The sequence below is a fragment of the Elephantulus edwardii genome, unplaced genomic scaffold, assembly GCF_000299155.1.
Source record: "Elephantulus edwardii isolate Elephantulus edwardi_28Jun2011 unplaced genomic scaffold, EleEdw1.0 scaffold00472, whole genome shotgun sequence".
Lineage (NCBI taxonomy): Eukaryota > Metazoa > Chordata > Mammalia > Macroscelidea > Macroscelididae > Elephantulus > Elephantulus edwardii.
In genome coordinates this window covers 183,910-195,373 of record NW_006400222.1, presented here as the reverse complement: position 1 = coordinate 195,373, position 11,464 = coordinate 183,910, and the positions used below count along the sequence as shown (strand labels likewise).

Below are 11,464 nucleotides of genomic sequence, written 5' to 3'. Positions count from 1 at the left end.
CCAGGGAAATTTTCATTCATGGCTCCATCGTCAGGACCAGATGCTTTTGACTTTTAATCTGCCAGTTAGGTATCAACAGCACCAGATTCCTGTGGAAATGGAGTTGGGCCATTTCCTGTCCTTCGGAGTTACTCGGGTGTGTGAGTGACTATACCTGTGGTGTGTGCGTGTGTGTGAATGGATGAGTATGTGAGTGTGCATGCATGCCTGTGTGTAGGTGTCTGTGTTCATATGTCTGTGTGGGTCCTTGAGTTATATGTGCAGGTGAGTGTACAGGTCTAGTCTATCCGAATTCAGGAGGTTAACATTAGAAATGGCTGGGCAAGGAACCTTGATTCTCCCCAGTTGCTCTCCATCTCAAGGTAGTGTGGACCACCTGCCAGCCTGTAAGAGACTATGGGCTTATGGATGACGTTGATGTGGGGCAGAGAATGGCCAGTGAGGGTGCCTCACAGGCAGGCCTGGAATTGGAGATGTTTTGTTGTGGGTCTAGGCAAGGCCTCTAACTCCTCAGATGTGGGCCAGGCCATGCCCAGATGGAGCTGAGAAAGGGGCTATACCTGCCCTTGTTTGACCCCCAGTGACCCCCTCCCAAGTTTTCCCAAAACTCTCCATGGCACTTCCTTCAGGTCGGCCCAGGGCTCTACCCACAGCTCCTCTCTGCCTACAGTTTATCTCTGCCCACCGCTCCCCTCTGTCCACAGTTCCTTTCTGCCCATAGCTCTGCCTACAGCTACTTTTTGCCCACCGCTCCCCTCTGTCCACAGCTCTTCTCTGTCCACAGCTCCTCTCTGTCCACAGCTCCTCTCTGTCCACAGCTCCTCTGTGTCCACTTCTGCTGTCTGCCCACAGCTCTCTGCCTACAATGGGTTGTGCAGTGCAGGGGTGCAGACTTGGAGTGACAGGGAAAAGGGGATAGATAAGAGGTGATGGGGTCAGTGTGGGGTGTAGGAATGAAGACAAAGGATGGTGGGACAAGTGTGTGGTATGCAGGGGTGAGGCTTAGGGGCAGGGATGTTAACTTTCCTGGGTGCAGACATAGGGGTGATGCAGCTGGGGTGTAGATGTATGTAGCTGTCTGGGCACAGATATGTGGGGTTCTGTAGGTGTTATGCACATGGGCATTGGGTGCAATGGCATATGGTGCAGGGGTTGGGGTACAGAGTGTGTGTGCAAGATAGGGGCAGGGAGCATGGGTATGGGGTCCAGAGATGCAAATGATGTGGGCAGGGGTGTGGAGTCCAGAGGTGCAGACATAGCCGACATAGTTCATGGGTATGTAGATGTCTGGGCAGAAATGTGTGGGGTTCTGAAGGTGTTGTGCACAGAACATTGTGGTACAAATGTGTGTTATGCAGAGTTATTGCGATGAAGGGTGTGTGTGCAACATGGGAGTGATAAGAATTTGTGGTACATGAGTTTGAGGGCACAGAGATATGGGGCTCAGTGTTTTGCACACAAAGGTATTGGGGTGCAAGTGTATGTGGTGCAGGGCTGTGGACAAAGGAGTTTGGGGTACAGGGGTGTGGGGTACATGGTTGTAAGGGCACAGGGATGTAGAGATATGAGGTGTACACAGGAGTATGGGGTGCAAGGTGATGGGTGCAAACGTTTTGGATGACTGAAGGTTGTCTGGGCAGTGGTAGCTGCTGCTCAGTGGGGTTCTTCTGGATGTGGGGGGACAACTACCCATGTCATCTAAGCAAGCTAATCAAGGTTAATGAAGAGGAAGTTTGTGAATACAGCCCCTCCTGACCAAGACTCTTGCCTAGTCATAACCACCTGCCCCCTCTTTCCTAAGCTTGGGCTTCCCTTTGGACCTCCTGAATGTAGTTAAATCCCCCTGATTGTGAAGGCTGGGGGATCAAAGCCAGATGTGACCCCCTGTGTGGTCCCAGCCCCAGGCTCCTGATGGGTGGCCAGCTTTGGGGAAGGGATATGTAGGGACGTGGTCTGCAATCCCCAGCTCACACCCATGGGACCCAAGGTCACACACCCCACAGGACGCACAGCTCACACGACACAACTCTCATAGGGCACAGGTCAGTGGGTGCGGAGGACAGGAGGAGCTGAGGGCCCAGGGACAGCCCCCCTTCCAACCCCCTCTGCTGGTGGGAATAGGCCCATTTCCTCATCTGATGCCTGGGATCGTGACTATGTTTGGAAGTTGTCAGTGCTGTGGAGTCGGTCCTGACGCTAGTGAGCCTGTGTCTTTGGGAGATGTTGCCCAGGCCTTCACTCTCCTCACCTCCCTGACCCACCTCCATACCCCTGCGACCCCACCTCCCCAGGTGCCCATGCTCCCACATCTCTACCTCCCCAAGTCCCTGTGGCCTTCTGGCCCTTGCCCCCTGCTGCTCCCACTGCCCGCCACATCCACTGCTCTGTCTGAGCCCACTGTTGCAGCCATCATGCCTCAACTTCTAGTTGAAGCTCTCAGTGTGACTCCAGTCATGGTGAGTCGGGTAGGTCCTGATCCTTCCAAGAGGAAAAATAGGCAAAGATAGTGGGCTGTGGCACTTTAGGCCAAGGAATACCAGCAGCTGGACAGATAAGAAGGACCCTCCCCTGAAGTCGTCAGAGGGAGCCCTGACCTGCTGATCCCTGCTGACCCTGCATCCAGTCTGCCAGCCCTCAGAATAGCCAGCGGACATGCATCTGCGCCTGTAACCCTGTGTGGGGTTTGTTATATAGTCCTGGGATGCAGTTGAGACAGAGTCAGAGGTCTCAGCACCCATGTGGTGTGCTCAGGCCCTGGGCCTGCTGGCACCAGCTTCCTAGGACAGCTTACCGGCTGGGCTGGGCCTCCCCTCAGTGTCCCCTTCTGGGGTCCTCAGATGGAGGATGTTTCTGGAGTCACAGTGGATGCTGGGCTGCAAGTGGAAAGTCAAGGTGAAGAGGAAGTGTTTTCTGCTGACACAGCTGGTGCTCCCCACTTGCAGCAAGGAATGCAGAAGGTGTAGGAGGGCCTGAGAGGGCTGAGGAGGCAGCGCCGGCTAGCACGCCCCACCCACACCCGACGCCCAGCACGTTGAGGCCACCCCTTGTGCTTTGGCATTTGATCAGGGGACCTCGGGTCCACCCAAGAAGTGATGCCAGCAAGGCTGGACTCATAATGCCATTAGGCCACCGGTGAGGCTAGCAGGATGTAGCTGACCAGGGCTGTGACACCTGCAGGGCTGTGGGCTCCTCACTGGGCAGGACTGTGTACTGGCTGCCCACCCACAATGTCCTGGACTGGACCTGCATGCAGACTGTGACACCTGGACACCTCTGCTTGGGCACAGCGTCCCTCATGGTGGAGTCCATGCTGCCCAGGTACTGGCCATGCCCCTGTTGGCTGTGACATGCCTGTCTAGGTCTGTGCTCACTGGTACTACCTGTAAGATCTCTGCTGTCACAGAGGTTTGCTGGGCCAGGTTCTGCCGGGTGCCTGAGAAGTGGGGGGAAATCCAGATTGGTTCCCTTCAGCTGTGGATGGGAGGAGGTGAGCTTTGCAGGGGTTTTGAGATGGGCTGTAGGTGAGGTGGGACAGGGAAGGGGATGAGGTGGCCCTGGATTCTCCCTGTGAGGCCACAGTGACCTAGCCAGACCCTGGTTCCCGGCATGAAGGAGGTGAGTAGGGGACCAGAGTGAGCTCCTGGTTGAGATAAATGACAGCAGGCTTTATCTACTGGCATGTCTGCCTATCGTCATACCTTTCACGTCTGTCACTGTCCCCAGCAAGATCTAGCATCATCGCCAGCAGGTCCTGCTTGTCACTGTCCACCGTGCCATGTGACCAGGCCCTGAGGAGCAGGAGAGAGCAGCTTCCTCCATCAGTCTTGTTGGGACAGTGCCAGCTTCGTCCCCTCCCCCCAAGTAGAGTCATATGCAGGGTCAGGGCTGATAACCCACATGAGACCCCACTGACCCACAGATGTACAGGGAGGAAGTGGACTGTGGTGCTTGAACATGTGTGGCCTGAGGCTGCCCAGGCCCTACCTGTGGCCTCCGAGAGATGGGCTGCTTGATGGAGAGTGGAACCATAACACTGAGCTCCAAAGTCTCTATGAGCCCTGGACATCACAGAGGGAGGCAGAGTGGCCCAGGGGCAAAGGATGGACCTGGGCCCTGGATAGTCCCTGAGAGAAAGAGGCAGCGTGGCCCAGGGGTGAGGATGAGCCTAGGCCCTGGACAGAGAGAGTCAGGCAGCATGGCCCTGGGATGAAGATGGACTTGGGCCCTGGACAGTCCCCGAGAGAGGGAGGCAACATAGCCCAGGGACAAGGATGGGCCTGCACCATGGGGAATCCTTGAGAGAGGCAGGCAGTGTGGTCCAGGGGTGGGGATGGACCTGGTCCCTGGACAGCTCCTAAGAGAGGGTATAACATGGTCCAGGGAAAAGATGGGTCATGGAGATTCTCTGAAAGAGGCAGGCAGCATAGTCCGGGGTGAAGATGGACTTTGGGTCCTGGACAGCCACTGAGAGAGGGATGCAGTGTGATTGAGGGATGAGGATGGACCTGGGCCCTGGGCAGCCTTAGGGCTTCTGTGTTCCCCTGAGATCCCATCCCTGACCTCCAGGGTCAGCAGGAAAGTGTGCCATGAAAACTCTTGGGTCCAGCACGTCCCCCAACCTTGGAGAGTGGCCTCTGCTTTCTCTAGTTGCCCCTCCATGCCTGGGTGCAGGAGTGGGTGGGGTCCATGTAAGGTACAACACACCTCTGGGACATGAGCAGGGCCACAGTAGGTCCAGACCCTACTCCAAGTTTTGGAAAAGAACATTCTGGCTCCTGAGTTTGTAAATGCAGAAGGGACCCTTCTGGGGGTGCAGAGCTGGCTGTCGCCCCAACCAGAGGCCAGCACGGATGAGGATGAGAGATAGGTGAGGACAAGCATTCTGCTAAGGGTCCGACACTGAGGAGGTGGATGAGGAAGGGTCAACACGGGGCTGTGGCCTGACTCCTGAGGCCCTGCCCTGGCCTGGGCCTTACTCCTCTCTGCCGCTTTGGTGAAGATTGGGTGCATCTTGTCCTGTCCTGTGAGCTTGTGACCAGTCCTGGGAAGAGGGACGTTCTGTGAGCACTGGCATGAGGCTTGAGGCTGAGAAGTGGTGAGGACAGATGTGGTCATGTGCAATAGTCAGAGCTATGTTTCTTGGGTTTGGGTCCTAGGTCTTGCACGGATGGACATGGTTGTTTGTAAACAGGGTGCAGACTTCCTCACCTCAGTGTCTGACTGAGGTGACCCACACATGCTGGGACCACATCACTGCGACCCGCAGGGTTCTAATGGACGGCATGGTCACCAGATCCTCTTTCTAGTCCCCTTCAGGCTGCAAGCTCCCCGAGACTAGCTCAGCATCCCAAGCCCCCACTGACCACAGGTGGAGTCTCTCTATGTCCAGTGCAGTGGCCAAGAATTGAACTTAGGTCTCCTACACACAAGGGAAAGATTCCACTGCTGCAGCACCAGGGTCTCATTCTGGACAGGGTGGGCCCTTGTCCAATTTCAGGCTTCCTTACACGAGAAGAGAGTGATGGAGGGGAGATGACTGTGAATGGAGTGCAGTGACCACAATCCTGGGCCATGACATTCATCACCAAGGGACAGCCCACCCACCACATGTCCATCACTGAGGAATAGCATACCCATCCCATGTCCATCATTAGGGGACAGCACACTCACCCCATGTCTATCACCACCCCACATCCACCACCTACCCCACATCCATCGCTGGGGGCCACACTTCCTCCCCACATCCATCACCCACACTGTGTCCATTATTTATCTCATGTCCATCACCTAGGGACAGCACATCCAACCCATGTCCATCACTGGGGTCATCTCACCCACCCCACATCCATCAGTGAGGACAGTACACTTAACTCTAAGTCCATCACCCACCCCATGTCCATCACCAGAAGAAAGCACACCCACCCTATGTCCATCACCAGGGAACAGCATGCCCACCCCATGTCCGTCATCAGAGGAGAGCACACCCCCCCCTCGTCCATCACTGAGGATAGCACATCCCCACCATATCCATAGCTGGGAACAGTGAGCCCACCCCCTGTCCATCACTGTTGATAGTGTGCCCATCCCACATCTATCACCAGTGGGAACAGTGTGCCCACCTGACGGCAGTTGCCACGGGAAGGTGGGGGGTTGGGCAACACCATCAGATTACGTGTGTGCTCCTTGGTTCAAGGCTTTGCTGGTTTGGGAGAGGATGCTCCCCATTTGGGATACCACAGAAGGAAAGAGGTCAACATTGGGAACAGAGGTGACAGCTTGTCCCCCGGTGGCTCCTTCCTCACAGCCCTGCAGGGACATCTCGCCCTGTGAACAACACCTACCAACCATTAAAGACATCCCCTGTCCATCCCGCCTTGGAGCCTTGCATCTTTATTCCTGGAAGGAGGAAATGCCTCCTTGCCCAGGTCTCTGCAGATACTAGGACTGCTTTCTCCTTCCACATTCTCTTCCAAATCTTCAAAACAGCTACTTAAATTTTCTTTTGGCACAAAACAAACATTGACAAAGATGGGAGAAAGGAAAAGCCGGACCGCACTTGTGCTGGCCCGTTCTTCCTTCCTCTCTCTTCACAATGGCTGGACTTCAGACTTTATTGATGCAGACAGGGGCCAGCATGCTTGCTGGTGAGCTGGCCTTTGTCAAGGCTCCCTGAGCCTGCTGCCCAGGGATAGCTTCCCAAGGTCACGCTGAGGAGTGAGCTGACCCTGCTGCTGGAGTGGGCAGAAGCCAGAGGCCCCCATCTCGTACCTGTGAGGGTCTCTGCCCATGATCCTGCAGCTGCAGCCAGTCAAGGAAGTGGCTGGAGAGCAAGGTCAAGGTTTGGGCTACTGCCTCACCTAGCTGGGACTAAGAAGGCTTGGGTTTTCCTGGGGAGGGAATGGTTAAACTGCACTTGGGGTTAAGCGAGGGAGTGGCCTCCCACCTGAGCTGGCAGGTGAGCGTCTTTGGGTAGACAGGTTGTCTATACAGTTGATCTTGATCGTGCCCTGGGTGGTACTGCACCTGGGCAACCAGACTCCCCAGGACCTGCAGCCTGGGGTGGGGGCTGGACATCTGACCTTGATCTCCTGGAGCCGGCCAAAGCTGCTGTCCAGGCCAGCATGCTGTCAGGGGCCAGTGGCTGGCAGAGGTGAGGTGTGGAGCTGGGGGCCTGCTCAGCGCGAGTGGACAGTTTACACTGTCAGGTAGTCTGAGAGATGTGGAAGAAGTGCTGTGTGATTGTCTGCAGTATACAGCCTTAAGACGTGGGAGCCATTTCCCACTAATCCTCCTCAGAATCCAGCCTCCCCTGGCTCCGTCTCCGAATGTTAACTCTTGCCAGGATGGGGTTGGGGTGCGGATTCTCTGGAGTCAGGAATGTGTCCTGCTATGTGAGGCCTATGTCCCTCCATGCATCAGACTGTGTCCCTGTGTGCAGGGGCTGTGCCTCTGTGTGTGTGTAAGCTGTGGCCCTCAAGGTGTGTCCTCTGACAGGGGACAGCTGTGTGGCTCAGGTGCACAGTGAAGGATGGGCTGGTGGGATTTCTGGTGAATCCTGTGTCCTGCCCTCTGACCAGTTCTGTGGAGATGCTGCCTCAGAGCTGAGTCCCCGGGTCAGTCACCCTACACTCCTGCTTGTGGAGTCCAGCTGCAGTGTGTGTGGGATGTTAGGACACTCTGGGCACCAGGGGAAAGGGTCCTGTTCTTGGATAACCAGCTTACCTCCCTGTCAGTGGTCTCTGTTGCCACATGCGCAGAGGTGCCCACCTGGTGCCAGTCTCCCCTGAGGGTACATAAGCTTTTATATTTGTTGAAGGAGGAGGTTTGGATTTCTGTGGCCTGGTTTCCTGGTGGTTTGGGAAAGTTCCCCCAGATTTCCCAGTGTGACTTGGAAGCCAGATGTCTACAGACCTGGCCCAGATGAGGGGTGGAAGTAAGAGCTTTTCGTGAGGATGAACCACACTGTGGACACTGTTTGTAAAGACAAGGTCCGGGGTCCCTTTGCTAGTCTGGACCCCTGATGGTCAGCCAGTGCTCTTGGTGATGACTGGGCAGCTGGCCTGGAGGGTGTGTAGCTTGTGGCTGAGAGTCAGGATGGGGTCTTGGGTGCCCATGAATGCCAGATGCTCGTTTGGATTCCTGTGGGGTCTGTCTCTGCCTCTTCTGATCCCAGGTCAGGTAGTCAGGCTGCTCCGGCACCTCGTCCTTCACTATTGGGGGGGTGGGGCTCAGGGCAAAGCCCTTCCGCTGAGTCACTGTCCTTTCTGCTCCCTCCCCACACTGTGACCTGCATGACATCTACTGTTTGTCCTTTCCGAGTCATGCAAACACTGGAACGCTCATCTCGCTGGCCAGCACACTTGGCTAGGGGAGTGGACACAGAAAGGGGGCCAGGGCAGGGTCCTAGAGAGACCCGAGTGGTAGTGGGGTCAGTGCACAGCCCCCCCCGCTGAAGTTGCCAGTCCTGATGTCTACTCAGCCAGTACCACCTTGGATACATTGTGCTGACAGTTTAACGGGTGCTCAGTGGGCCCCATGGCTGGACTGTGGGTCCTGGCCATAGCACCCCAGGTTTCAAGAACCTGCATTTCCGGTTGAACAAGGCTCAACTCACGTTCAGGGAAGAAATGTCCCCTGAAGCTTGAGCTGTGGAGCCACACCAGGTGACAGCCTGGGTGTGTCCAGCTGTTCCTCAGTGAGGCCGAGTAGCCCTGCTTCCACACTTGGGGACCGCAGTATCTAACTGCACTGTGATGGCCACAGGCTGGCTGGCTGGCTGGCTCAGGGAAGGCGCTGTTGGGGACATACCTGGAGTTGGATGGGAGCCACGCACCACACTGGACCATATTAGGCCAGTCTTCCTCAGGCAGCCTGTTTAGGGACCAACAAGGCCGTCAGGGCACCATGCTTGGAAAGACTGCTGGTCTGATCCAAGATAGTGTTTCCAACCAGTCAGGGTCACCCAGTCTGTGTGGAGTACAGGACCCCAAACTGGGGCTGATGCCCAAGTAGGGCAGTGGCCAGAGGCTGACTGGCCAGGCTGGGTTAGAACAGGGATGCCATGCTTGGCTCTGAGGAGACAGGGGAAGGGATCAGACTGGTCCATTCCCTAGGAAGGGTGACACCATGGACTTTAGCACTGGTGACCTTAACCCTAGTGACATCACTGGACAGAGGCCTTGGAGGGGCTGTGTGAGCTGAGGAGACTACAGGGGTGACTGGGCCTCCAGCAGAAGGACCACATTGCTAAACCCAGGGATTGAGAGCAGTGTCAGTAGGACCTACCAATGTCAAAGGAGCTGGCTCCAAGGCAGTCAGGCTCACTCAGCCTATCCTAGCCCTTGGCCCAGTAAACCCTGAGGTGATCCACAGAAGGGGCAGGATCTAGGATGGGTGGCTAGAAGGGGGGCATCAGGTTATGGCTGTGATGAGGGCCTGTGATGGGAGCAGTGTCACTGGTAGCCAGAGGTTCTAGGCAGTTGGGTCAAGACAGAGCAGTGGGGGACACTTGGTGGCAGGGGGCTCACTATAAGCCTGAGGAGGGTGTGAGATGGGCCTGGACCCCATGGGACGGATTTTGGTGCCAGGCAGCTTCCCTGGTAAACACAGGGCTCCTCTGTGCAGAGTGGACACAGCTGGCTGTGCATCTGAAGCTGAGGACACCAGTGGGCCATAAGTGTGGACCAGCATGCGCCTCCAGGGAGGAAGCTAGCCTCTAGAGCAGTGTGAGTCTGTAAGAGTGGCCAGTGGGCCGAGGGCCAGTGTCCTGGATGGTGGCCACCCAGTGCCCCCTCTCTGTTCTTAAGCACTATCTCTCTTCTGTTCTCTGTTGTGAAGGGTGGTCAAGCTGGTTCCAACTCAGGGATCTAACACAGCAGCAGGAGACCCTGCCTGGCCATGTGCTGCCCTGACAACCATTCATTGCTGCAGCCATTGTGCTAGCCCACCTAAATGAGGGTCTTCACCAACCCTCTCCCAGGCATGGTGCTCTGCTGCAGAGACGGTTCCTTCTGACAGCCTGCTCAAAGTATGTGAGGTGAAGTCCTACCTCCTCCTTAGGAACTTTCTGGCTACGCCTCAGGAGAGAATTGTTTGTTCTTTTGGCAGTCCATAGTCTATTTCATATTCGTCCCCAACACAATTTTAAAGTATCAGCTTTCCTTGGGTGTCTTTACTCATTGTCCGGCTGTCACATGTGTAGGAGGAGATTGAGAATACCATAGGTTGGGCCAGGTGCCCCAAGGTCCTCAAAGTGACACCTTTCAGTGCTTTACAAGGCAGCAGCTTGCCTAGTGCAAAATGACCTTTGATTTATTATATTCCCCACCCCTCAATTTTCAGACAAGTTTTATTTCTATATAATTCCAACATTGCTTTTTTAATTTAAGGTACACAAGGGAACATGATTCTTTTATAATGAAACGATAACTGTGCCCCAGTCTTGACTACATGGAAAATATAACATCATTGCTGTTGGGCAGAGGCCACTGAGAGCCCAGTCAGGACAGGTGCAGGGATAGGCTGCAGCCGGTCTTCCTTCTTCTGGTGTCCTGGTCAGTACACCTGGTCTCTGGTGTATGCACACACCCCCCTTAGCCTGTCCCCTCCCACTAGGAGCTTGTACCTACCAAGCAAGAGAGGTGATGCCCCTGATACGTTAGCTGGGAGTGGCCCTGGAGTGGGACCCTGCACCCTACCGTAGTGACAGCTGTGCCTGGAACGGACCACTGGAACTTTCCCGGCTGCTGGGGCCACCCTCTGAGCAGCGACACAGTGACAGGGTGTGTGTGTGTTCCTTCTGTGACCACTGCTTTTCCTAGCAAACACCCCAAAGCACCTTTGATTTCTTGATTGTTGCTTCTATGGGTGCAGATCATACATCCATGTAAAAGGAAATCTTTGACAACTTCAGTGTTTTCTCCATTTATCATGATGTTGTTTATTGGTTGAGTTGTGAAAATTTTTTTAAATGTGGAGATGTAATCCGTACTGCAGGTTGTAGTTTTACATTAATAAACTACTTCAAGTCCTCATCTCTCTTGGCAAGAAAGCTTTGTGTCTTATGTGTATCAGTGTCTGCCAAGCCTTCTTCAGCTTTGGTGCTGAGTCCTTCATGCAGTGCAGCTGCTCCTATTCTTTGCTCAGAACACACACCAAGTAATCCACACAGTCGTGCTTTTCCATTGTCAATAAAGCACAAGTAGACTTTCTTCTGGTATTCCTTACTTTCATCCAGGATCCATCTAACATGACCAGTGCTATCCCTGGTGCCATGGTTTCTTTTAAATCCTGCTAGACTTTCTGGCAGTTCCCTATCTATGCACTGTTCTAGCCGTTTTTGAATGGTCTTCAGTAGTATTATACTTGCATGTGATATTAATGATACTGTTTGATAGTTTCCACTTTCTTTTTTTTTTTAATTTAGGTTGTATTTTTCATTTTTTTTAAAAATTTAGGTTGTATT

At 54.6% G+C, this 11,464-nt stretch overlaps 1 protein-coding gene across 1 annotated transcript in view; it reads left to right on the top strand.

The window, feature by feature from the left end:
- Positions 1–2,156: 2,156 nt before the first annotated feature.
- GAL3ST2 (galactose-3-O-sulfotransferase 2) overlaps positions 2,157–11,464 on the top strand; it is a 34,720-nt gene continuing 25,412 nt past the window's right edge. The window contains exons 1-5 of the mRNA XM_006902931.1: positions 2,157–2,456; positions 2,838–2,959; positions 3,178–3,318; positions 3,360–3,487; positions 7,045–7,150. Of these exons, the coding sequence (XP_006902993.1) occupies positions 2,157–2,456; positions 2,838–2,959; positions 3,178–3,318; positions 3,360–3,487; positions 7,045–7,150 (797 nt within the window). The remainder of the gene's footprint in view (positions 2,457–2,837; positions 2,960–3,177; positions 3,319–3,359; positions 3,488–7,044; positions 7,151–11,464) is intronic.